This window comes from Populus alba, chromosome 8, assembly GCF_005239225.2.
Source record: "Populus alba chromosome 8, ASM523922v2, whole genome shotgun sequence".
Lineage (NCBI taxonomy): Eukaryota > Viridiplantae > Streptophyta > Magnoliopsida > Malpighiales > Salicaceae > Populus > Populus alba.
Genome location: NC_133291.1, coordinates 3,582,210 through 3,610,207, shown reverse-complemented (window position 1 = coordinate 3,610,207; position 27,998 = coordinate 3,582,210). Strand labels below are relative to the sequence as shown.

At 35.1% G+C, this 27,998-nt stretch overlaps 3 protein-coding genes across 5 annotated transcripts; 2 read left to right on the top strand and 1 right to left on the bottom strand.

Annotated features, from left to right (window-relative positions):
* Window positions 1-4: 4 nt before the first annotated feature.
* On the bottom strand, window positions 5-7,808 carry LOC118052275 (pumilio homolog 1). 3 transcript variants are annotated; one of them, XM_035063194.2, is made up of 9 exons: window positions 6,699-7,806; window positions 3,890-5,280; window positions 3,636-3,777; window positions 3,359-3,466; window positions 2,831-3,043; window positions 2,608-2,718; window positions 1,651-1,845; window positions 1,133-1,307; window positions 5-462 (listed from the first exon to the last, which is right to left on the bottom strand). In XM_035063194.2, exons 1-9 carry the CDS (start codon window positions 7,302-7,304, stop codon window positions 419-421), a joined length of 2,985 nt encoding a protein of 994 aa, XP_034919085.1. In that variant the 5' UTR covers window positions 7,305-7,806; the 3' UTR covers window positions 5-418. The 3 variants fall into 3 exon arrangements, 2 of the variants coding, with proteins under 2 accessions (XP_034919085.1, XP_073266878.1); XM_073410777.1 differs by having other exon boundaries at window positions 3,890-5,476; window positions 6,699-6,836; XR_012170468.1 differs by lacking the exons at window positions 5-462; window positions 1,133-1,307 and adding an exon at window positions 2,362-2,444 and having other exon boundaries at window positions 1,705-1,845; window positions 6,699-7,808.
* Window positions 7,809-18,929: 11,121 nt separating this feature from the next.
* LOC118052276 (glycerol-3-phosphate acyltransferase 5) lies at window positions 18,930-21,325 on the top strand. Its single transcript, XM_035063195.2, has 2 exons — window positions 18,930-19,661; window positions 20,191-21,325. Exons 1-2 carry the CDS (start codon window positions 19,113-19,115, stop codon window positions 21,106-21,108), a joined length of 1,467 nt encoding a protein of 488 aa, XP_034919086.1. The 5' UTR covers window positions 18,930-19,112; the 3' UTR covers window positions 21,109-21,325.
* A 4,866-nt stretch (window positions 21,326-26,191) lies between these two features.
* On the top strand, window positions 26,192-27,998 carry LOC118052277 (probable E3 ubiquitin-protein ligase RHC2A). Its single transcript, XM_035063196.2, has 2 exons — window positions 26,192-27,541; window positions 27,598-27,998. The coding sequence occupies exons 1-2, from the start codon at window positions 26,337-26,339 to the stop codon at window positions 27,761-27,763; spliced, it is 1,371 nt and encodes a 456-aa protein (XP_034919087.1). The 5' UTR covers window positions 26,192-26,336; the 3' UTR covers window positions 27,764-27,998.

The following is a 27,998-nucleotide window of genomic DNA, read 5'->3' as shown; positions in this document are numbered from 1 at the left end:
GACATCCATGATAAGAGGGGGTAATATTTTAAAATAAGAAAGACAAAACAATCCCATGCATCAGGAAAATTCCGTACTCTCCTAAACACAAAAGCTGTTTCCGCCTGGTAACATTTTTGTACAGTCACGATCATAAATTAATTACCTCCTCCCTTTTTACATACTTAAAAACTTGTACAGTAACTCTTTATCTTCTCTGCAAGGACTCGGCATGCTCACCATCTGAGCCCCAGCTAACCTGATTCTAGGTATATCCTCAAACTAAACATGTACAGTTTTTAGTACAACAGATAGTTCTTATTTTCATGAAGCTCCAATCTATCCAACAAATAGACAGAACCCTTACTAGATATGAAAAGAAATAACAAAGAGAGAGGCGTTCAATACTATCCTCAGTTAGCTGTACAACGCTAGCCATCTATGCGGTGGCTGGATTCAGTGTAAGGAAGCTAATTCTCCTCTCTGCAAACAAAACAAAGAAGAGAGGACTTGTTAGAGTCATTTCTGCACAAGAAATGCAATAAAATGCAACATTAATCTTCCGAGCCTGAAAATCTTGTATGCAGGTAGCATCAGTAAGAGGAAATATAGAATATTAGACAAGGAAATTGATAACGTGAGCCCTTCATGTCATGTAAAAAAGAAAAGGGAAAAGTTGGATATAGAAGAACTCTAAGATCATTTGAAGATATTCCGAAAGCATTCTCTCTTTAATTTAGTGTGAGAAAATGCATTAATATCAAAAGCTTCCTAATTCGTGTATGCGGCATGCCTATGGAATCCAGGCACTTGTGTGGGAAAAGCTTGCTTTTGGCGAACCTCAAAAATTTAATATTTACCTGCATGATTTAAGTACAGAACATAATAGAGTTTTCACTGAATACAGAAACAACAAAACATGACATGAAACATCATTAATCTTCCCACTCTTCTTGCTCATTGAACACCACAAAATGCTCATCCAAACACTAATGTCCTTAATCAACCATCAAACACTGAGCATACAAAATGAGTGGGAAAAAAATCAATGAACCAAAAGTTTGCAGCATTTACAGATGTTTTTCCTTTAGTGCAAAATCAGTTACAGGAGAACCACATGTAAAAAAAGCAGGAAAGGGGAGTCTCTGCTTACCTCCAGCTGCAACAAGTTTCTCTACACGCAGAACTATATGTTTCCCATAAGTATACTTCTTCAGAGCATTTAAGTGAACTTTTATTCGATTGAGTATGAGTCCAAGTTGCTGGTCATCACAAGTTTCCAGCACTTTCTGTACAACATAATTTGCAAATTGATCTTTCATCATGGCCTGCATTTAACAAGAAACAGGAATCGAAACAGGGAATCAAAGACTACAGAGACATCGATACATGAGGATCGCCATTTCAAAACAAATTGCCAAATAAAGTCCCACCAGAATCATATTATATTAGCTAAAGCAGAAGAATGTGCTACTATGAATAGAATTAAAACTTACAATATAGAGAACGAAACCTAATCTTACTAATTAGACAAATAGGAATAAGTAGAAACACACAAGGCAAAGTTAGAGAATGCAATATGGTAATAAGCAAATACATAAGCAGAAACTTTAAATGCTTCTTTGCATGTTTAGTTATTAAGGGAGTACAGTACACAGACAAGTCACAAACCTGTAGAGGCTCATTCTCATCAGTGGTGCCAAGCATCTCATCCACCAGGGCCTGACGTTCTGCAGGAGTGCCAAAAGTTAAGCATTTCTCTATTACATTGGAGGCAAACTTCTGCTGGCTCATTTGAACTATCTGCCCAGTTAATTTCTTTATTATTGCTGAACGCTCATGTGGTTTCCCATGCTCCAGGACATGCTGCAATATTATTTGAAAGTAACTAGGACAGATAAGTTTAAAAGTAAAATGGAACCAAATATGCATTTAGATAGATAGATAGATAGATAGATAGATAGATAGAGAGAGAGAGAGAGAGAGAGAGAGAGATTGCAGTTATTATAATAATCTGCAGAACAGGTTGGTGGACATCAGTATGTCTGTAACAAGGGAAATACAGACATTAGCAGCGAATAATGGCCAAATGCTTCAGGCGCTTATGGTATGGCAGCAATTGAACTTCATGCTAAACTTCACAGGTGATGTTATTGATTAGAAATCCCACAAATTTAGGCAGGTATAAGAGGGTTTGTCCATTATGTTCATTTAACAGGTACAACAGGGTAAGTTTCCACAAAAAATACGACGACTAGATGTTTTCTTGTCAACTGAACAAACTTGAGTCCACAATGGTGAAGAGATCAAACATAATGTTCTTTCATGGAACTATACACAAGTTATCTAGCATTGCTCAATTGTATAATTAAGGGTGGGTACCAGACTACTGCCAGCTTGAAATCAGACATCTCAGCCAGCAGAAAATGCCATAAAGCAGTGATGCTTCAACCTGGGAGCTGGGGCTGTACCCAATATGTCAGATATCAGCACTTCTTTGACACATGGCAGATGCTTGCCAAGCATGTTCAGAACATGAAAATTACACACATGCCCCCACACACTATCCCTAGATCGGTATCCATGCTTAATTAATGTACTTTAAAAAGCATTCATTTATGAACAAACCTGAACGACATAATTTCCATATTGGTCTTGTGCCAACATGCAAACAGATTGCAAAATCTCATCCATCATTATCCGCTGGGTTTTGGTGTCATGGCAGTGCTCCAGCACTCTCTGTCACATAAAATTCATAACTATGTAAAACAACAGTTCGACCTCTAAAATATATTCACAATAAACAAGCATAAAAAGACATTCATAGCAAGTAAAAACAGAGTTTACATACCTGTATCACACGGCACCCATATGGATGAGTGGACAGCGTCACAACTTGATCATAAAATGTAGAAACAATAAACTGTATGGCATCTTCAGGTACACATTCAATACACTTCTGAATGACATGGTTTCCATTCTGATCACGTACACATCGCAAGATATGACCATCAAGCTCTGTAACCATTTTAGTCTGCTGGTCCAGTTCAACCACTTCTATAGCCTTGTTATTAAGATCATAGAGCATCAAACCCAAGAAGTTAGGTTTTAAGCAAAGTCAGACACATCATTCTATATTTAATCAAACATCAGTGCACAAGTAATAGATAAAAAAGGGCTTCGGTAAGATAAGAAGAAAAGTGATTTGGTCATGTCTTCAACTTAGCTTATGGCAAATACTAAACAGACAGAATTATGCAAGCACAAGGCATCACTGCAGATTATAGAAGTGATGTGAAAGAAGATAACCTATCTAAAGAATATTTAAGATGCCTTCACAAATAGTACAGGTTCCATAAGCAAGGTAATTGAAGTGTACCTTTTGGATAACACGACAGCCATACATTTGAAGGCTAAGGGTCAGCACATGGCCAGTTAGCTGATCAGCCAGTTCTCTTATTTGGGATGCAGATCCATGCTCAAAAAACTGAAGACAGAAAGGAAAATTTCTATACGTAACTCATTTTTTTTCCTTCTTAGATGTAGGTGAGGGAATGTGATGAGACTTCAGCACATGATGAGCATAAAAGGACATGGTAGTAACAAAGGCATGCCAAGCACAGCATAAGAAATCAAGTTTTGGGAAGGGAAAATACCTTCTGAATCACATAATTACCAAAAACATCAGTCATTAGTGAAAGGGCTTGGGGCATAATTTCATCAAAAACCATGTTATTCTCTTCTGCCGTGGCAGTCTCAAGCTTCTGTTGAATGAATCGGCTCCCATACTGATCAGCGCTGTGCATTGAAGTTGTGCAAATAAATACATTGAAGTTGTGCAAATAAATAAGTAAATTCCGGAGGCCTAAACTACAAAGATAGAAAAGTTCAATCAGGTTGCTATATATACCTGAACTCAACAACATGACCAGCAATTTCTGACAGTTCAAAACATTTAGTTTTATTGCTTTTGAACTCATCCAGTAAAGAGGAAGGAAAACTTTCATCCAGGTTACTACCAGCTTCTGAATGCCATGATCCCATGACACCCCCAGACAGATTCCTCATCCCAGGAGAAAAACGAATATTCCGTTCACTGTGCCTCACAGGACCACCAGATCCAGCAAGCAAATTTGGAAGAACGGGCCCCCCTAATGGGCTTCCAGAATAGGACATGCCAAGACCAAATCCTGTGTTTCCATAGTAATTATGGTTCAAGCTACCAGATTTGCCAAGGTATGGAACACCATACTGTGACTTTTGAGAGGACAGCAATGTCTCTAATTGAAGCTTTTGGATGAGATCGTATGCATTACCAACATACTCCCTGTCCAGCATGGGGTCATTGAGAGCTGCAAGCTGGGCAGCTGCATACTCATCTGATCTCAAGTACTGAAGATATAATGGGTCCACAAGAGGCACACCTGCAGTTTGATTCCCAAATCTACTAAGATTTTGCAATTCTGCTGTGGAAGCCATTAAGTTCGGCCTTATTGCACCTAGTGCTTGAGAATCCAACCCACTTCCAGCCATTGCAGCAGCAGCAGCATTTCCAAACAAAGGTGGCAGACTCCCATTTGCAAGAGCACTTCCTATCATGGATGGCGATGAAGGATTCACAGGATACCCACTGAAGCCATAGTTAGCATATGGGGAATTCATGTTATCCGCATTCTGGTGATTAGAAGGAGAGCCTCCTCGACCACTCAGAGTCAGAGTTGAGGATAATTTAAGGTTTGAGCTAGCAGATGACTTGTTTAAATATGATTGTTTCTTGACATAGTTTTGATCACCTTGCAAATTGAACAGGTTGTGGCGATCATCAATTTCATGTTGGGTTCGTGACTGCGAGTGGTTCTCTTCATCAACTAAACCATTTGTTGACATCTTCAACCCAGACAATGCAGCTACGAGCTCAGAATCATTGAAGCTTGTTGAGATGCCGTTAAATGAGTGTGAAACACTCACATCTCTTTTATCCATGGAATTGGTCCTACCTCCTCCAATGGGTGGAATGCGAGGGCTAGGAGCCCTCGCTACAAGCTGAGGGTCAGGTGTGGTGCTTCGAGACAAGGTGGCACCTAAAGCAGAAGCATAGGTATGAGAAGCTGATGCACCAATGTTTTGAACTGCAGACATGCCCTGTTTGTTTGAACTGGAGCGTAGAGCATCAAGGGATGCCAAATCACCATGCAGCTGACTAAACTGAGCTTCAGAAGTTTCCATATCATCATCGAATGCATTGCGGCTAGCAGGACGTGAAGGGTGCCTTGAGATGGGGTTTGCATGACCCATATCGTTCTGTATTGCAAAATTAAACAATTAATCTATCATCAAAAAAGCAAGTGAAAGACAAGATTTTCGGTAAAATTTTGAGCAAATACAATAAATCAAGAATAACAGGAATGGAAAAGGGAGAAGCTCCTCCAAAAAGAGATTAGTTTGCTTAAAATGAGTCAATCGCCAAAAACCATCATCTGCAGATTGCATCAAATATCTGCACAAATCAAAAAAATCAGGGAAGAATCTGGTGGTCGACTATAGATATTTTGCAGCAATGAAGCCTTCTGTTTTGTTAGGCTTGCCATAGAAATCATGTATGCTTGAACATACAATAACAAATGCTTGCATAAAGACATTTGTGCATGATTCATGCAACATACATAGGAGCTACAAAAGAGAATAGTGAACACGTCTGATCTAGATACATGTATTTTCAGCACTACAAGTGATCTCAAAGCAAACAATTAGAAATATAAAACAAATAAAAGAAGCACCAGGATCAAATAACAGGTTCTCATTCTCAGAACAACATCAAACTAGATTACCCTAACTTTCCCTTTCTGGAAATAGACAGGTTATCATGGGGAGAGACCTCTGTCCCTCTCCAATGCCGCAACTCACTTCTCAACACATCGGAAGATTGCCATTAAAAAAATAATATCATTAACAGCACAACATGTTCTTCTTTCCAAAGATAATGACAGGCGCATCTTTTAAAAAGCAATATGTAGTTGTCAAAGAAACAAAGCAAGAGGAGCCAAGCTGGGAAGAGCCACAGCTGCCATTGAGAAGAAACAAATGAGCATTAAAAAACAGAAAATTAGATGAATTAACTCTTACCAAAAAAAAAAATGATACTTGGCCGAAGTGGTAAAAGAGGATTAAGCATAAAAAATTCGCAATACCTTATCAAAAAAAAATTGGATTTAACAAAACGGAATGAAGAATAGAGATCCATGTATTTGAATCCAACTAGCTTGGGAATAAGACTTCAGAGATTGTTCTAGTCTTGCAATAAATTCTCACAAGGAAAATAACATACAAACTGGAAATTAAAAATATGAAGAACGTTGTATACCAGTGAGCCGCATACAAACATGTATAAACACCTAAAAAGATCGGTATTGTATAATCATGTCAACTAGTTATAAGAAGAATTGGAGTTTTCATATCATCAATAGTTATACAGATACAATAAAAAGAGACAAAAAAGCATAAGGTGGTTGGATTAGCAAACAAAGAATTTGAATTGCTCTAATGAGTTGACTTTAGGCAACAAAGATCCACATAAAAAGAATGATGGCGTCAAAACTACTGCACCAAATACAGCATAACATCTTTATCAGAAAATGGGAAAGTACAGTACCAACAATCAATCTTCCAAATACCAACACAAACCGAAACCAAAAAAAAAAAAAAAAGTTTTCAGGCTTTACCTGAATGATCTCTGCAATGCTCTTTTGCCTACTTCCCAGACCCAATCCCGGCAACCCAATAAGCCCATCTCCTCCCCACTCCACTCCATTTTCATTCCCATTCTCCTCCGTTCCTCCTCCAAACCCTGGCTGCACTGCAAAAAGTGACCTATGCCCTTCATTTTCGCCGCCTCTACTTCCCCTCCTTCTATCCCCAACCACAGAATTAGAACCACCACCACTTCCATGTAATCGCTGTGCAAATCTCCAGTCCTCCTTTGACAATAATGGAGGAGGCAATCTTGGATTCAAGTTCACATTCGAATAATAATAATTAACATAAGCTGGGTCAGACCTTAGCACCTCTTCACTCAAAAAACCACCTGTATTGCTATTTTTGATACCAGGAATCCCTGTACCATCAAACAAGCCTCCAATAGAACTTAAAGAACCTTCTACTGTAGGCGGGGCTGAACCACTTCGATAAATATTGAGTTCTTTCTCTATTTCACTTGTTGCCTCTTGTTGCAACCTTTGCTCTCTAATTAGCTTGCTCAAATCCTCGTTTTGCAGCATTGATCGCTTTGAGATATCAGGCAAAACCTTTGAATATGTGTCAGTGATCATTAGGTACAAGTGTAAGAATTAAAACTTGGAATTCAATTTTAGCTAAAAAGTGATAAAACAAAACTCAGTTTGGTTGGTTAGGCTCAGATAAGTAGGTTTTGTTGATCAAAACCAAGAACCCATGTGACCTCAAAATTAAAACTTACAGAAAAAGATAAACGAAAACCCAAGTTCTGATTTCGTGTTAGAGTGTGGATTTGAGGTAAAGATTGGAACTTTTGGTTATAAATACCGAGATCAGAGTGAGAGTGGCAGGTGGTCAATGAAGACGGTGGCTTCAGCCATGTCTCTTTTTCTTTTTTTGGAGAGAGAGGGAGAGAGTAGAGTGAAGTGAAGAAAAGGGTGGGTGATAAGCACTAACGGTGGACAGATCTAAACCATTGGATTTGTCAATTAAAGGCAAGGATGGATTCTTCCAAGATTTGTTCTTACAATGAGAGTCTTTTTTAGGGTTTTATATCAGATGATTTTATGCCCGATTACTGATTTTTGTTTTTTCTTTTTATATTTCTGACCGGTATCTTGAGTTTGTTTGGTAATAACAACAATAAAAGTCACGTTTGTTTTCTAATGTTGATAAGGTCGTACTGGGCTCCTAAGTCCTAACCCTTTTTTCCCCCTCTATCTTAGGTGCTAAAGGCTCCCAGTCCCAGCTATCTGTTCGAATTAGCAAAACATGGCGTGGGATTAGTTTAACGGTTCGGATGAGCAATGACCCGGTTGATATTTTTTTTAGTCGTTTTATAACATTTTTATCTCTTTAACTCGGGTGGTTATCACATGTATCTCGATCAAGGTTGCGGATTTGAAACACGCCGGGTTTTATATGGTAAATGATGAGTTTGTTTTAGTATTTTAAAAATAAAACAAAATTTTTTTATTTTTTTATTTACTTTAAATTAATTTTTTTATGTTTTAAAATTGTTTTAATGTACTAGTGTCATAAATAATTTTTAAAAATATATATATTATTTTAATATATTTTAAAACGAAAAATATTTTAAAAAATAATTGCTACCATACTTGTAAACACTGCAACGTCCACCGTATTTATCACTTAGGCTCGCGCATCTCAACTTATTTTTATTGGTTTTTTTTTTTCTTTTTAAATTTTTAAATTTTATTATTTTATATTGTGTTTTTATTGAACTGTATTTTTCAATATTAATTTGATTCTAAATTAGTTTTAATATTTTTTATCGTATAATAAAATAAAAATAATTCAACCTAGTAAAATTTATAACCTAAATTGCAAGTTTCACATGTTTATCAGAGTAAACCTAACCCTTTTTTATCCTTTGAGTTTTTTTCTGGATTTGCCATATTGATAATATTATATCAAAATATTTTTTATATAATTTAATTTAAAATTTAAAATGATTTGAGGGTTTTAAAATTTAAATCAGTGTTCTGAATTTAAAGATAATGTTGAATTTGTTTTACAATCCATGAATTATTTTTTTAAGTTTACAAGAATTCTTGTCTAGCCCACGGGCGTGGAAAATAACAGTCATTTCCTACATGGCTTTACCAAAATTGAAAAAAAAAATTATACTGAGTATGCTCTACAGATAATGCATGGTTTCATTGTTTTGAACTTTTGCCTGTTCTCAGAATTATTAATGTCTCCGTTTTTCTTTAATTATCACAAGGCAAATGTTCACGCACGTATTAATATATAGTATTGTGATAATATTTATTTTTTAAAGTATTATTTGTTTATAAATATATTAAAATAATATTTTTTTAATTTTATAGGATTTATTTTGTATACAATTACAACAAGATGATTTTAAAAAATAATTTAAAACATTTTTTTTTCTTTGAAACACGGCCAGCCATGTAGCAAACGGAATCTTAAGTGTAGCTAAAAACAATATACTTTGGTTGATAATCCCATGTTGGTGTACAGACCTTTAATCAATTGATGGAAGAAATAATATAGAACGTGGGCGAAGCACTCTGGTTTTACAAAGTGTATTGTTTTCATGTGAGTTTTTTTTTTTTTTTTACCAGTGATATTTTTAAAAAATATTTTTTATTTTAAACTATATTAAAATATTAAAAAATATATTTTTATTTTTTAAAAATAAGATATCAAAATTATTTATCAATTTAATATTTTTTCATGTGGCTTTTTTTTTAACCTCAAACCTCTAATATTGAATGTAATTAAGGCTGCACAACTGGTAAAAAATTGTGTCCAGATTGAATTTGATGTTAAATGCTTTTGTTTAGGCTGCGGAAAAATAAGCCCAATTTTCCCTTCGTGATAAATTTTAGCATGCGACAATGTATTAATAGTATAGTACAATGTAATTTATAGTAAATTCACTCATAATAAATAATATCCCATGTTATAATAAAATACTAATCTCTTTTTATTATAATTAATTGTAGTGAATTTCTCTCACCTTTTTTTTACTACAAAAACAAGTGAAATGGATAAAATTTTATTATGATTTTATATCAAGAAAAATCGTTATCTAGAACATACTTGGGCATGTTTTGATACATTGGATTAAAGCAATTATAAAAAGAAAATGGTCAATAATAATAGAATGATTGAGGAATGACATCTGTAATAAAAACTTGATCAAAGACGTGGAGGTATCGGGCTCAAGCCCACTATCTTGATGGCTTGTCCAACTAATTCTCGCGAGTCACCGAATCTTTTTCTACAAAATAAGGACAGGATGGACTTTTGCGTGATTTGACCCAAAAAATCCAGAATTGTCAAACTAGAAATGGTTGTGGGGACCCAGGGACACTAGATGTCAAATAAAAAAATCCAAAAAAAAATTTGTATTTTTAAAGCAATTTAAAAACACCATGATACTAGCTCAGGTCAGGTCATCATCGTCTGGAATAGAAGTACTAAAACAAGTAAACAGCACCGATATCCACCTATGTGGCGCGTCGCTAATGCACAGGTGGCACGCGGCATTTGTCTATACGATGCTTGAGTGCAACTGGTGGGTCCCGTCGCACATTACTAGTGCCCGTGCATGTTCCTAAAATCCTTTTTTATCACCGGAACTTGTCACGTTGAAATGCCCGTGATGGCCACACGAAGATTTTTATTTTTTAGAAAATTTGTTTACTAGCAAAACAATATATATATATATATATGCGCTCGCGCGCGCATAGCCTTTTCGCTTGCAGTTAGATAATTCTTAAAAATAAATCACTAACTTGGCTGATTAAGATAAACTGTAGAAAAGCATTTGAGGGTCTATTTTAGTGATCAATTACAAGGTTTGCCTTACAACTATCTCAAGTTCGATCATTTTTGTGCACTAGCCTGCTATCCTCGCGGTGTCTTACCTGTCTACTGAACTTGCAAGATGTTCAGTAGGTCCAAGAATTAGTCATGGTGCGCGTAAGATAATTAGAACACCCCGAATTACCAAAAAAAACAGAAAAGAAAAACCGTAGGAAATGTGCGTTCTTATTATAGTTTTTATAGAAAATTGGGATTGTGACGGTGAATACAGTTTAAAATTTTTTTATTTAAAATATATTAGGATAATTTTTTTATATTTTTTAAAAAATATTTTTGATACCAATATATCAAAAAAAATACTAAAACAAATAATTTTAAAAAAATTTAATATTTTTATAAATACGTTCCTAAAAAAAATTATAATAAATATAGACTATAAACTTTGAAATTATTCGTTTTAATTGCTGAAATAACTCCTTCTTTTATTTGTTTTTTTTTCCAGCAAGATCCCCTCTTCTCCATGAGCATGTGATGTGAACTAGAAAATCAACAAAATAATTTTTTAAACCAATATTATTTTTTGTGATATTTTTAGATTTAACATGTGGTTTCATTTGTTTTTTTCATCCCAATACTTTTTCTTTGAATTTTATTTTTATATTACAAATCTTACTAGTAACTTATTAAATTGACCATAAAAAAATTCAATGGGGGGGGGACACCAAAACTTTAAATATCACAAAAATCTCACGTCAAGCCAACTAAAATAAATTATCAAATTCAACTCTGGATCAAAACTACTATAAAACAACCAAAATGAAAAGAAAAAAAAAACAAGTAACCAAAAAAAATCAAATACCAAAAAAAATAATTTGAAAGGGTTCAATTGAAAAAAAAAAAGTAAAATTGACTTAGATTCTGCCAAATCAAATATTAACCGAGCTACATATTTATTTCTTGACACTATAAAAATTTTGTATCAAATCAATCAAAATCAATTATAAAAATCAATCTCAAACTAATCTAATATAAACATATCAAATTAAAAATAAAAAAATTAGCGCGGCTCACTGTTCAACAGTGTTTCCCCCCAAGTTTTTATATAAGTATATAAATAATAATCGATAATGTTTTACCTGTTCTCTGCGAGTGACATGCGTGCTTTCTCTGAAAAACAGATTTGCAATCAAACGCTCCTATTCTAGAAAGCTGGATAAAAAAAAAACGTTCAATTTACATGGCCAGACAGGCCCCTCGTCGTTGAAAGATGCTTACCATATGATGGGAAAAAAAAGTGAGTTGACGTTACAAGCACTGTCTGCTCGGGGAGAAATACGTGTTTCATCGTCCGCCAATAGACTCCGTGCACGTATCTTTATCTGTTCATAAATTCTCACTGGCAATACTTCACATGAATTTCAATCGAATAATCAATGCTAGCGGGAGGATGCTACTCTTTAAAGAGTCATCGTCTGTTGAAACTTGAAACCCCGCTTCTTTCTATCCTCTTTCTTTGATTTTAAATTCAAGAAGATACCAGCACAAAATGACTGCTTGATCCAGGTTTGAAATCACTGCATAGAAACAAACTCTGTTTTTAAAGGATCGAATGCATTCCGATAAATTTATTCTTACTCACTGAGTTCAAATAACAATAAGAAGATTGGTAATTTAATTTAAAGTATTAAGTTCAATATTAAAGATCCGAAACTTGTCAACAGGAATGACAATGGATCGAACCTTCAATGGACAAATCCAAAACTTTCAGAGCGAGGACTTATTTGTAGAAAACATTAAATATGAAGACCAGAATAACTTTTTTCAAGCATTAAAAGGACCAAGATGGGTGTTAGTAATCGCCTCTATCTTTTTTATATATTGTTAACATGGATGTTTGGTAGTTTTTGTATATTTTGATTAATTCTATTAATTTTAAAATTAATAATAAATTATTTTAAAATTTATAAAATTTAAATTGATAATTTTGAAAAATCAAACTTAAAACTTATCAGTAGAGCTATACTTGACCATTATAATCGCCTGTATCTTGACTTGACATGCGATTATTATTGGCTATATCTTCACGATAAAAATGCAAGGAGGCTCTTTACATTTTACAGTGGAACGCAGCCCACCCAAACAAAGGGACTCATCGATATGCCTTTGATATTTTTATAACCTTGAACGACAAAAGCGTCCATGTACCGCGCAATCCGCTAGCATTTGTTTTTGGTGGTTACGTCAGCCTTTGCTCCATCGGGTAATGGATAAAAATGATTTTGCAGGCATGTGAGGAGTTCAGATAGTAAAATTATAGATTATGAGGATCACGTGACCTGTCAGTTGGGGTGGAATTATAAATTTTTATTTGTAAGGGCTAAATTCGAGAAACAATTGTAGATGAGTCAGAATTTTAACTGTTTTTATTTTTAAGGATAAAAATCTAATTTACTGAAGAAAGGGACCGAATTTATTTTTTCTTGCAGGTCGCTGCCCCTGCTTGTCCCCCTGCCTGTCAGTCCCTCACCAACCCATCTCTAAAGTCTAAACACGCTCAGAATTGTTGATCTACTTGAAAGATACATCCTGAATACCATGAACAATCTGATTTTCCTGTTTTCAATATATATATATATATATATATATATATTCCCTTCCTGTTAACTTATGTTATCTTCTATCCTAAGGTTTCAGTGCTTTTATTTTACTCTGTCAGTATAAAATGAGTGGGACCAAAAAGGAAAAAATAATAATCTAACTACATGCAAGTGTGTGAATTAAAAATAGTGCATGAGAGGTCAATTAAAGCTTCGAAAATTGGAAGTGCAGACAGCGAGTGCTGGAAAACTCAGGCATGCCGTCGCAAACATGTTCATGAACCTGTGCTCCCATTAATTGCTTTCGGAGATATTTACCTCGCCGAGCACTCCTTGTACACGAATGTTTATTCCTTTCGGGAAAAGCTACCGTAACAAAATGATTTGGTATATATTGATATTTATAAAACATGCAGAAAAAACCCTCCAAAATGAATTAGAAAATTTTCCAATAAAAATAAAACCAATAAAAGAATTAGACACGAGCTACTACACAAGCCCAGCTTTTTTGAAGGCATGGACTCAAGCAAAAAAACCCGAGCTCTCCAACCCTCTTAGTGTTGGATGTGCACCTTAGCACTTCCATGAGCTCACGAACACGTTGTGGACCCAACATACACTAGAAGCTATAAAATAACATGATTTATGAGTTATAAATATATAATAAAATATTCATGATAAAAGTTTTTAATCTCTTCATTCATAGTATTTTTAATATATATATTTTTAAGGTTTATCTTTTTAAAATATCATTTTATTTTCTATCTCTATAAAGTTTTTGATTTTACAATTAAAGAATTTTCATGTCTATTGAATACAACTTTTTACGGGTGCTAGTTACAAACCATCTTAACTTATTAGACACCAAATTAAATTATTAATCATCTTAACTAGGGAAAATGAATGAAATTATCAAGAACAATTGATTTATCGATTATATAATCTGATAGCCATATTTCTAGATTATTTGATTTTTTAAACGTATTATTAGTTATATTATTTAAAATGTTATTTTATGCTACATATTTTTAGAAGCAAAGTGAGTCTGATAACAATGTTGCAATAAATGTTCAGTAAATCAAGATTTAGTTTTTACTTTAAATGAGTTTTCTAATTAATTAATCAGCAGAAAAACTTTGCTGGAATTAATCAGGATGCTTGAGGAACTAATTCACTACAAACTACACAACCATGCAATAAAATATTCCAATCAGAAAAAGGGAAAAATTACTTGGAAAAACAATAAAAGATATTTATACAATCTTGCTTTCCACATCAAAACTTGCAGCAAAAAAAAGAAAGAAAGAAAGAGAAAGGATGATGTAAACCTCAAAATCTAACATGGGAGTTATAATCATTTTCTTGGTTTTTTAAATTTAATTTCTGAGACTAGAACTCATGAAAAATTATTAAAATTTTAAAATGTACTAGGTTAGTGTGGATTATGCATCCTTGATGCTACCTAGGAAAAAAATTCAATCGAGGACAGGGTTGATGAGGATTCATCAAACCTGTCCTTAATTGGTACGAATCTTAAGCCCCGTGCAGCATTATAGTTAAATTGTGTTTTAGAAAATTCTTGATTTTTTTTAAAAATAATTTTTTTATATATATTCAATCATTTAATTTTTTAAAAAATTAAATTTAATCGTTTAAATTTCCTTCCGCGTTGCCCACTCAGTCTTTCTTTTTTTTCTCGTTAAATTCCTTGTTATAAATTTATCTAAGAAACAGATCTGCCCAAAAGCATCCCAGTTTAATGGAGGTGATACGAGGGAAGTGGTGGCAATTTTAACGGCTCAGAAACACAAGAGACCCCTCTACGTTAATATTGTCTCTCGAATCGTGGTATGATGTTTTTAAAAAGTTTTTTTAACTTTTAAAAGGTACAAGTTAATGTTCAAAGGTATAATTTTAATATACTAATATAAAAAAAATATTTTTTAATATATTTTTAAATAAAAATACTTTTAAAAATATTATTTATCACAGTACTAAATACAAAAAATCAGAGCGGCTACTTTCCAACAAAAGGTAATTTCAGCCCCTTCGTGGCTTCATCCGATATTGTTACTATTTAATTGTCTAATGAATGCCACGTGTTATGATGTGATTGAACGGAGAGCTTCAATTTTCCTCTAAACGGAAGTAAAGGAGTTGATATGATAAAAGATAAGGTTTGGTCTGATCAAATCTGCAAATCAGGGGACGACATTCATTTTGAACCCAGTTTAATTTCCGTGAGGCTTTTTTTTGCATTTTAAAAATATTTTTAAATATTTTTGAATATTTTTACTTTAAATTAATATTTTTTAGTATTTTAAAATTATTTTGATGTATTAATATCAAAAATAATTTTTTTTTTAAAAAATATATTTTTAATATATTTTTAAATAAAAAAAGGATATTTAAAAACTCAACCAGTGTATAATTTCCGAGAATTATTAGGCCCTTTAGCACATCGATCTCTCAGCCATACAAAAATGAGATCTACCAAACAAGTTCTCACGATTTCGAGTGCTGCGAGCTGGCAACCAGGATTGATTTGAGCACGCGTCCAAATGGGCAATGGAAACTAGCCCGACGGCACTATTTGACCGAACAAATGGTATGGTCTGAGCTCTCTCTCGCATCATCAATATTCATAAGATAAATCGACAATTTACTGGGGATATATATAATTAGATATTGATGAAGTTATAAAAAAAAATTGACGTCGAAATAAACCCTTTCATGAATAAGTTTTGAATCTAAGCTGTATTGTAAAAACAAGCTGCTCGTGAAACGAAAGATATTTAGATACTTGATTAATTTTAAATTTGGTTATGGGTAAAAATCAAAAACATGAAAAATATATTTATTGTATAGAGATTTGGGTGTTTTTGCCATTTTGAACATTGGTGGTCGTGAGAGAATGGACGAGAATTTTGTGTGGATTAAAGTATTTTTATTTATAAATGTATTAGAATAATATTTTTTTTTATTTTTTAAAAATTATTTTTAATTTTAGTATATTAAAATAATTTAAAAATATAAAAAAAATAATTTTAAATATATTTTTTTAAAAAAACATAATTTGATGTGTGATGTGATGTGATGTGATGTGATGTAAAACACTATCTATTGCTTCTTTTTATTGTTTTAACAAAGTGTTCCGTGAATTACACGTGGTGGGTGATATAGCTTACTTTGTCCAAAGACTTTTTATTAGGGTAGTGATGACATTTAGCATGTAGATAACACTAGCACGTAGGCCTGTGGTGGTACATATATCTAGATAATGCACCGTGCACGTACCACGTAGCACGTAGATGCACACCTGCTGAGCATTGAGAGGATTATTGTAGCAAGCACGTGGCAATAAAAATTACAGGTGCTACACACATTTATTTAGAAAATAAATGTATAGAAAACCCGGAGAGATGAAGGTAAATAAACGGAATAGGCTGGGGTAAAATGGAAAATAATTCAACAGGTGGCGATTTTTTTTATATAATTCAACAGGTGTACGGTGTACCACTACGAAACTTTGGTGTGCTACAAAAGCATAACGAGGATCTGGGCTTAGGCTGAGTGGCTCTCAAACATGTTATGGGGCCTCGGCCAGTTCATGGACCAAGCCCTAATACTAAGTTGTTAGCCCAATCAGAGTCGATACCCACTCAAACCCAACTATGAATTGTCCTGGACATCAAAGATGGACCTGTCTCCCTCAACTCAGAACAATAATTAAATCCCACCATTTAGCAACGAGTTCATCAACACCAACTCGGGAATTTTGGTTTATTTAATTCATGGCAATTCTGCAAGAGATTCTAGCCTGATTAACTTCATAAATTGTACTAAGCCTGTTCCAAAAAGGCCAGAATTTCCTAACAAATTTCCGACCATATTTCCTACCAAACTGACCTAACGTAAAGGAGAAAGATTCATAACAGCCTGAAAGCAAATTAAAATAACAACTAGCATCTTGTAATCACAAGGAGTATTGCCCCAAAGAAGTTGAGCAACCGTAGTCAAAGAAGGCAAGAGCTTTTAAAAACATTTTCTAAATCGCAAGTGTCTTCTGGCAAGCATCCCATGACGACAAGCAAATTACAGCGATTCGGGACATTTTAGGCTGGATAAAGTCGACGCATGGTTTTCTTCATACACGCAATTACTTGCGTATAGCCGAAAAACAACAACTTGGTGATTGTTTACTGTTCAGGGATGAAGCGTCTTAAATAACTCTACTGCCCATCTTGAGCGACTTGTAGTCTTTTTTCCTTCGAACCTATATATATATAAATATAGACACACACACACACACACAAGCAATTGATTTCCGGGCGACTAACTCTATCATTGTTGATTCAGGCATAGGAAATGATGTCATAGATTGGGTAGCCTAACAGGATGGGCTCGGGAAATCTCGGCTAGCAGTTATATATTTTCTTACAGGATGATCCCAAGTAAGGCCGATGCGGTTGCAACTTGCACCAATTAATTTGGTACAAATAGGAAAGATTCTTTCTCGCCGTTGTACATATTCGGAATTAGAAACATGCACTTCAATAAAGTAGCAAGTTCCATGACCATGCAACTTAACCTTCAATTAAGTTCTTGAAGCTGCAAGTGGAAGCTTGAGGGATTAAGTTCGAAAATGTTTCTTCAAAACATCCTAGGACTCTTCCTATTTGATCATAAAAGCATGGCAGGTTGTTTTGAAAAAACTTGATTGCATGTGTATAGTTGTGTGTGTGTACACACACACAAACACTCTACAAAAATAAACGCTGGATATCGCGAAAAAAAATTCCAACCAATTTCCAATCGGAAAGAAATTATATGATAACTGCCATGCAAAATCTTACCAGTCGAAAAAGCAGCTGGGAAAAATTCACCCAGCCAACTTTATCGATTGGAAGCAAATATATATAATATTAAAATTCAATGGGGTTGCAAAGCTGTTATAAATCTACCAGCCAAAAAAAGTCGCTGCTGAGTTGGTCGGTAACTGTCCGTCTTCCAGTGATATTTACATGGGTTGCTAAGTATGTTGGTGTATAACGAGATCCAGTCATAATTTGATTGATCAGTACAGTTTATGAAACATAATCATGGTTCACATATTTTTGTTTGATGTCTTGACCTCCATTTTTGAAAAACATTGACCAATTTGTTTGGCATTTTCCGGAAGGCGTAGTAAAAAATGTTCTCTCTGAAGGAATACAGACATGTACCTTAACTATTCTGTTTCCAACAATAACAATTTGAAGCCCAGCTCGTGATTAGATCACTTCTTTAAAATAGACGAATTAAACTCTGCATATCATCTGTTTTCAATCTCTAAATTCACATAACTTGACACGTTGCTAAATTCAGATCAAGTGTACAGACAGCGGGAGAGAGTTCCAGAAACTACGACAAGAGAGCTCAAAGATAATGTGAAGGGTACTGACTAAAATGCATGTAGCTAAACAATGAAGAAGCAGCAGAGGCTGAAGCCAGCTTGCTAATTCCCATGCAACAACGTGGAAGAGGTTATCACATACTTTGCAAATCATCAGTCGAAGTACATCACAATATATGACACACATTTGTACAAACGGCTCAAGTTATCAGGTTAGTAACCTAATTTTAGGAATACATGGAGCAGTCAACCTGGTACCATTGTTATATATAAAATTACGTAAAGTTGTTGGGGTTAAGTAATCAATCTTTGTATGGTAACGTGGCGTACAATGCTGCATATCCACCTAGGCAAGAGGCAGTGATTAATTATAAAGTATATAAGGAGTAGTTGTAAACTGATAAACCGTCTAATTTCAGCCTTAGAGAGCAGTCAAGCCAACCTCTGTCGTAACCTTTTTAGACCATAAAACCATTGTTACCTCGAGAGCAGATTAAGAACCAAGCTAACATTTTGAACACACAAATATTATCCTCTCTCAAGATAGAAAAATAACAAAACACCAAAAACCCAAGCAAAAGAAAACCCCTATGGATTCAGTTGTTTCGGAGCTCGAGGGAACTCTTCTAAAAGGCCGAGACCCCTTCTCTTATTTCATGCTAGTAGCATTTGAGGCATCAGGTTTGCTTCGTTTTGCCTTGTTATTGATCTTGTGGCCTGTGATTTGGTTAATGGATATGTTAGGGATGGGAGAATATGGGCTCAAGCTAATGGTCTTTGTTGCCATTGCGGGTGTTAGTGAATCGGAGATTGAGTCGGTAGCAAGAGCAGTTTTGCCAAAGTTTTACTTGGATGATATTGACATGGAAGCATGGAAGGTGTTTAGCTCATATGATAAAAGAGTTGTGGTGACTAAGATGCCAAGGATCATGGCTGAGAGGTTTGTGAAGGAGCATCTGCGAGCCGATGAGGTTATTGGAAGTGAACTTGTGATTAGCCGGTTTGGGTTCGCCACAGGATTTGTTAAGGGCAACATTATTGATTCTTATATTTCGAGTCGAGTCGCCAAACTGTTTATTGACGAAAAACCTTGTCTCGGACAAGGAAGGGTTACTTCTTCATTCTTATCTTTATGCAAGGTGAGTATTAGCAACCTCAAGCTAATGTGATTTAAGAATATTAGTTAACTCAGTATCAAAGCTTTCTTGGTTGAAAGATAGTTTAGTTTTTTAAGAACTAAATTTATTTAAGTTATTTGTGCTCAATGCTAACAGAAAGAAGTGCAGTTATTACTATTCCCTAGGATAAAATTTTGAAACTTTTTGTCAGTAGTTGTGTATATGGACGAGTACTTTGTAAAAAAAAAAAAAAAACTAGTTCAATTAAATGAATGTTGAGAGAGGTAATAAAATGATTTTATATTACTTTTTAAAATATTTTTTATGATATTAATTATATTTTAATTAAAAAAACAAAGATGATAAAATTCAAATTTGTAATTGTCTAATATCTATATATTCCAAATTCAAGTTATTTCACACAGTATATATATAATTCAAGCCCGCTAGGCCACCAATTGTATAACAAATTAAGAACTGATCAATATTATTCCAGTTAATTAATTAATTAATTAGAGCTAACCCTCAAATCTATTTCTTGTGCTGTCAGGAACAAATACACACCCCATGCATGACCAATCAAAAGCAGCATGGTCATCAGCTCGTCCGCCCTCTCCCGGTCATCTTTCATGATGGCCGCCTAGTCAAGCGTCCGACACCGTCCATGGCTCTCCTAATCATCCTATGGATGCCTATAGGCATCGTCCTCGCAGCAGTTCGAATTCTAGTGGGACTTATGCTACCGATGTGGGCTAAACCTTACTTGTCCAAGGTGTTGGGTGGCAAAGTTATTGTCAAAGGCAAACCACCACCTCCCGCGTCCAGTGGCAATAGCGGTGTGCTGTTTGTCTGCACCCACCGAACCCTGATGGACCCTGTCGTCTTATCTACGGTGCTAAGACGTAAAATCCCGGCAGTCACATACTCCATTTCAAGATTATCAGAGATCTTATCGCCAATCCCCACCGTCCGATTAACAAGGATTCGCGATGTGGATGCTGATCAAATCAAACGAGAACTGGCCAGAGGTGACCTTGTGGTTTGTCCAGAAGGAACAACTTGTAGAGAGCCATTCCTGTTGAGATTCAGTGCACTCTTTGCTGAATTAACTGACCAAATAGTGCCAGTGGCAATGAACTATAGGGTTGGTTTTTTCCACGCAACTACAGCCAGAGGATGCAAAGCTTTGGACCCAATATTCTTCTTCATGAATCCTAGACCAGTGTACGAGGTGACTTTCTTGAGTCAGTTGCCAGTAGAAGCTACGTGCTCATCTGGTAAAAGCCCACATGATGTTGCAAATCATGTCCAAAGAATCTTAGCAGCTACGTTAGGATTTGAATGCACGAACTTCACCAGGAAGGACAAGTACAGGGTTCTTGCTGGGAATGACGGAACCGTATCGCACACCTCCTTTGCTAATCAACTCAAGAAGGTGGTGAGCACGGTCAAGCCCTTTTTTCACTAGCTATGATGATATATGAAAATAAGATTTGTCTTGTATTCCTGCTTCAATTTATTTATCTCTGGTTCATGTATTCTTTTCTTTCTATTTTTAATTATTGTTTAATTTGTAATTGTTGAATAATGTTCGATGATTAACTAATGTTAATCAGTTGTTTTTATTGTTAACGTTAGCAATCCATATGGACTTGGAATCACAAATATTTTGTTTTATATGCAAATGAGTATGTTAATTTATAATATCATTTTCTTTTTATCTATTTTTACATATTTTTAAATTGCTTCTAGGATAATTTATTATTCATGGAAATCATAAATGAGCTTATTTGGTATTGTAATAACATTTATTTTATAAAAATATTTTAAAAAATATATATTTATTTTTGACACCAATATATTAAAAAGGATGTGAAAATATCAAAACATAATTTATTTAAAATAAAAAATAATTCTTTATAAAAATATTTTTGAAATGTAAAAGCAAACCGGCTATAAATATATTAAAAAAATTTGTATTATTCATATTTATCTATATATACACAGCAGCTTGTCTATGGGTTTTTTTATTTGCTTTAAGCACCTTTCTTTATGAAAAAAATAAATAAAATGAAGTTCCTTTTCGTAAAAAAAAAAAAAAAAAAAACTATTAACGGATATTGAAAAAATCGATAATTAAGAAAGGCTGCCTCCATTTAATGCTCCCTTGAATAAAAATAAGGGAAATGAAAATCAATATCTGCGATGGCTTTTATTTTAAAAGTATTCTGTTGGGCGAACAGGCCAGGCCCTGGTCCATCACACTGGCATCTTATATGGACCACGACATAAGCGGACCCTGATGCAGCAGGCACTGCCTTTCGACGAGGTATTATAATTATTATGGGCAACAGGCCTACAGCACTGCAGTGCCTCGTAAAGCTATACTTGGACCATTCTGTTTGGTCCAGCATCTAACACCTACTTTATTCCCACTCCTACAAGAGAAGATACCATCTATTAATGTAGTTTATTATAATTTGAGTTATTAATTATAATTCCTTTAATACAGGGGGTTGATTTGAAAAAATCATGATTTAAAGTTTGATCCAAATAAAATTTTAAATTGAATTAAAAAATATATTATCCTTATAAAATCTAATTAACCTAACTAGATTGAGTATTGACGTTATTGATTTGACAAATCTAACTCAAATTTGATCAAGATAATTATAAATTTTTTATTTTAAATGAGATTATCTAGATTACCTTTTTTTTTCTATCATGATTTAGTTCAATAAATATGCTTTAGGCATTCTTTGTAAGAATTTTCTGTAAGTTCCAACTTGGAAAGATTAATAAGCCCACACAATAAACAAAACGCTACCCTTTTCTTCCGTCGTCAAGGATTCGTTGCCAACTGAGTTTTTGATATTGACCATAATAATTATGGTCCCCAGATATGTTTGTGGCATAACTTTGCCTCTTCAATTCTATGCTCGAATTAACCAGTCGAATAAATAACTTCAACGTCCACGAGAATCTTTGCCTCCTCGATTCGGTGGGCGGATTGGAAATTCATCTGTTCTGGGCTGTTTGATTTCAATTGTTTGGTGAGGCAGTTTTGACATTTTCAATTGCCCATGGAGAAACCAGAAATGGCTATGGCGACCAATTAAGCCTACTGATTGGCTGTTGTATTTTAAGGCTTGATGGGCATTCTTACAGGCACTCCAAACTTACAACTTTATTTATTATTATTATTATCTATTCTTACAGGCACATCACTGTCTGGGATAGAGAAATCATTGTTTACAGAGTAGAGGAAGGGTCTCTAACTATACAGAAGCTTTATCAAAGGTGATCTTCCCTGTCGTGAAAAGGCAAGTGATCTTTATACGTGAACAACGCCTCATGTTTGCATATATTCCGGTCAAGGTCGTAAAGCGGTCAATATAAATATTACAGGGGAAGAATACGTGAAGCGTTCTAAAGGGTTGTGGGAGCTTAGTTTGAAGATAGGGAGTTGGTGGCAAGAGACCCTAGTAGAGAATCAAGGATATTTAATTTTGAAGAAGGAAAGACCAGAGAAGACTAGCTCTCTTGTAAGCCAGGTGCTAGTGGAAGCTTCTGTGTTCTCACCTGTCATGGTGAGCTTCGCATTTATCCAGAAGCTCTCGGAGAAAAGAAAATGGAAAGAACGAAAAGAATTGCCGAGCAAATACATCGCAACGACCAGTCCCATTTGCTGTCGTGTGGAGGGATCGCACAAGATTTTTCTACAGAGCATCTATTAAATCTTTTTTTTTTAAGGCCAATTGTAAGGCCAAACACGCTACATGGGAAATACAATGTTTTTTTTTTTTTTTCCCAATGCTATCATTGTTTCTATAAAAAGAAAAAGAAAAGGTCAACGACACCTCATACATGTCATGAGAGAAGGGAACATCAATTTACAAAATTCAATACTTGTCGTTCATCTTACACTACGCGAATTGTTTAATTTCCTTAAAACGAAATTTACGCGAATTTGTAATTTTCATAGTGGAAAGGGGGAGTTCTGGATTTTTATTGTAGATCAGCTGACACGTGGAAACTCCCAAGGTTTCTTTTTCGACATTTAAAGTCTTGTCGGCAACTTGCAAGTTTTGGGAAGGCTTTGACTGGACAAAGAAGTAATCTACTGTTTTAACACTTGAGCGTGCACAGAGGGGGAGAGGATGCTCTTAAATTAATATTAATAATGGCTAGGATTTGATGAAAGGTCCTAATCTTCCACAATAATTGTTCCGATTCGCATCATTGATGACGATTCCCCCATGTGTGATCATGCCGATAGAAATCAAGCCAGGTCAGAGAACCACCACAGCTGATCAACCGATATTCTATTTTATTGATTAATTCGACCCAGCTATTTATTAAAACCGTATAATATAAACCATCTTTTAGGTCTAGTAATAAAAATTTAAAATTAAAAAATTTATTTTACGTGTGATTTCAGATTTGAGTTTTGTGATTTTTAATATAATAGATATTGAAAGCTTACATAATCGTTAAGGCCCATAGAATTAGTTGACAAACATCCATATTAATAAAAAATATATATATAATATGCAGAGCTATGTGGTTGGTGTCTTCTTCTACGTTTATAATAAAAAAAAACTTACTTCCAAGGATTAATAATGCAACCATTTACAAATTGCAGGCACCAGGATTAGAATTTTTCTAAAAATCAAGGGTTTTTTATATCATTTATGTTTTAGATGTGTTCAGAAAAAAAAATAATTTTTTTTTAGATTGTTTTGATGTGTTATATCAAAAATAAATTTTTTAAAATTAAAAATATTATTTAATATATTTTTAAATAAAAAATACTTTATAAAATAACAAATACCACAGTAACAAAGAAGCTATTAATAATAGATAAAATTTTACGCAGCAGAAGAAACCAACCAAACGCAGCCTTGCGAAAGGGAACATGAATTCATGCTATGTAGGTAGACGGTGACGTGTCATGGAAAAGACGGGTCCATCTTCTCTCCGATCATGACTCAGCAATGCCGCGGGTGCCACGTTTCGTGGCCTATAAACGCGCGTGAAACGCACGGGTTTGAAGTAGTTGGATATTCAATTCAACCCCCCAGCTTTCAATTGATATGCAATTTCTACCCCGTAATTTTACAAGAATGGCAAGTAATATTTATCCGTAAAAATATCATACCTCGAAATGAACAAGGGAACCTCGAATGAGTGATGATGCCATTCAGCGTTCTCCACGTGTTGCACGTAGGAATATCTTTTAATATGCTCTGATTCTCATTCGCACCTGCGAAATGGATTTTTCGTGATGGATCGTATAGAAACATGGTTTCTTTAAATTTTCTCTCCGTTATCGTGGACTTCCAACTATTGTAGTTTTGCTTGAAGTTTTTTTTTTTTTTAAAAAAAAGGAATTACGCCACGTTTCTAGTGTATCAATCTCGATGCAAAAACTCCACGAAAAAGGAAGCTTTTTGTGTTCATACAATGAAGAGGATAAAATATTTTTCATGCTCTCAACGTGGTCATGTCCATCTTCTCTGGAGAATGAACTTGGGATTTTTACTTGTGCAAACGAATCTAGAAAAAAATCTACACGAAAAAAATAAACCACGTAGATTTTAGGTGGCGTCCAAGCATGTAATTCTCGGTTTAAACATCCATTTCCCTTGTGTTTTACCTTTTTTTTCTTACAATTACGATAACATTGGATGTTGTGAAGTCTTTTTTGGTAGGGAATAATTGCTAAACGCAAAGGTCTCGGACATGCATTCATTGTTAGCCAATATGACCCGAAAAGCTAACATAGCAAATAGTGGAATGTCGGAGGATTTACATTATTAATGCAGCTGTTCTATGAAGATGGCTTGCTCCGGCGAAAGAGGCAACAAAATGTCATGTCTACAACTGTAGATCAACCATAAAGCTTGACGTTCTAGAATTCTTTTGATATCACTCATTTTTCCCTTTTTTTTTTGTTTTTGTTAACAAAAACCAACATTCAATTGTAAATAAAATAAAATCAAACACGGTGAAAGCATGCAAGTGATTGTTGGGTTTTGATTATTTTTTTTTGAAGTGAAAAAGGTTAAGAACAAAATTTTGAATTAAGAATAAGATAGTAAGTTGTTAATTCAATTAATTTCTATATGCATTTCAAATAGTGTGATTAAATTAAATTATTTTATTTTAATTATAATATTTATAATAAATTGATAATTCAATTCAAATCAATTTATATTTTATATATTGAGTTTAATTTAATATGTGCTTGATTGGGCTGTAACCTAAAATATACCAAAACCTTCCCTGGAAGAATTCCAAAAAAAGAAAAAGAAAAAAAAGGAGCGTTCCTTACAAAACCCACCTTCCTTTGTTGTACAATAATCAAATAGAAAAAAGAAAAAGAAAAAAAAAAAAAAAAGAGCAAACCGAATCAAATCTGACTAGACGAACCAAGAAATCCCACTAAACGTCCGTTTATATGTCACCAATCATCACACTCCACGTGTCGCGTTATAACTACGCTAACTCCGTTTACTCGTCTTAGCCGTTAAATTACCCCCTCCACTCATGTAATCTCATCCCCTCCCATTTTTCTCTTTTAAAATAAAAACCCCAAATTTTCCCTTCAATTTTCTCTCCAGCCAAACCCCAAAAAGCTCTAATCTTTCACCAGATCTGATCCAAAATAAGTTTTGGATTTGTTTCAATTTGATGTCATCTCCAACCACGCCGTCGTATTGGTGCTATACATGCAGCCGTTTCGTTCAGGTCTGGAGACAAGACTCGTTAACTTGTGCAGAATGTGAATCCGGGTTCATTGAAGAAATCGAAAACCCACCGCACGTAATTCAAACAGAAATATCGAGTGAGCGACACCGCAGGTTTTCTCCCGCTGCCGGAACCATGTTCATGATCGGTAACCGCTCAAACCCCCATAACCGGAACCGACGGGGTGGTGGCGCCGGAAGCGGAGACCGGTCTCCGATTAATCCTGTGATCTTGCTTCGTGGTGGGGCTGGAGGGGCGGCGGAGGACGTGGTGGGAGACGACGGTGGCCGAGGTGGTGGTGGGTTTGAGCTTTATTATGATGACGGTGGTGGGTCCGGGTTGAGGCCTTTGCCGCCGAGCATGTCGGAGTTTTTGTTGGGATCAGGGTTTGAGAGAATGCTAGATCAGTTAGCACAGATTGAAATAAATGGAGGGTTTGGTCGGTATGAGAATCAGCATCCACCGGCCTCGAAATCCGCGATTGAATCGATGCCTACGGTAATTGTTAATGAATCTCATATTTTTACTGAATCTCATTGTGCTGTTTGTAAAGAGGCTTTTGAATTAGAATCCGAAGCACGGGAGATGCCTTGTAAACATATTTATCATACTGATTGTATACTTCCTTGGTTATCTATTCGTAATTCTTGCCCTGTTTGTCGACGTGAGTTGCCTTCTGGTGATGATGGTGGCGGCGATGGTGATAATGGGGTTGTGAGTCCGTTGCCTGAAGCGGGGAATGGGCAGGGAAATAACGAGGAGGAGGCAGTTGGATTGACGATATGGAGGTTACCCGGAGGAGGGTATGCGGTGGGGAGGTTTACAGGGGCGAGGAGGGGAGAAAGGGAGTTGCCTGTGGTTTATACAGAGATGGATGGTGCCTTTAACAATGGTGGATTGCCGAGGAGGATATCTTTGGGGTCTAGAGGGGGTGGAAGGAGGGAAAATGGTGGTGGGGGTAATGGTGGTAATAGGCGGCTTGGTTTTGGGAGAGTTTTGAGGCACTGGTTTGCTTGTTTTGGCACGGGGCAGAGTTCAAATTCGGATTCCAGAGTTACAGGGAGCAGTAGGCCCTTTTCAGTTTTTAGCAGTTCCTCTTCAATGAGGAGAAGAGACTGGGCTAGAGAGATTAACAGTGCAAGGAGACGGTGAGAATAAATTAACAGGAGTTGAACAAATGAATGATCTGTTTTTGGCTTCTAAGGTGCTTGTTACTGAAATGTATATATGGAGATTTAAGAATGACTCCAATTGCGAGTTCACTTCATAATCTATCGAAAACTGATGGTTTGATGAATTGTGGAACAATGCAATCTCAACAAATGACCTGTGAAGAAGCATTAGGACCAAGGTACCTGAAAGATGTTTAGGGTCTGGCATTTGGAGAGAAACATTTTGGAGCAAGAAGGTACCTAATTATATTGAAGTGTCTTTAGCTAGTTTTCATGTAGTGAACTGTAGGCCCTGTAATTTATTTTTTTCTGTTTCTTTTTTAATTTTTCGTTATTTGGTATTTGTAAGTTAGTATCAGACCAGCAGTTGTTTTCCTCCTGTCATTCTTTTTCCAAGAAATCTATAAATTCTAGCACCTCTCAGTTTCAAGCA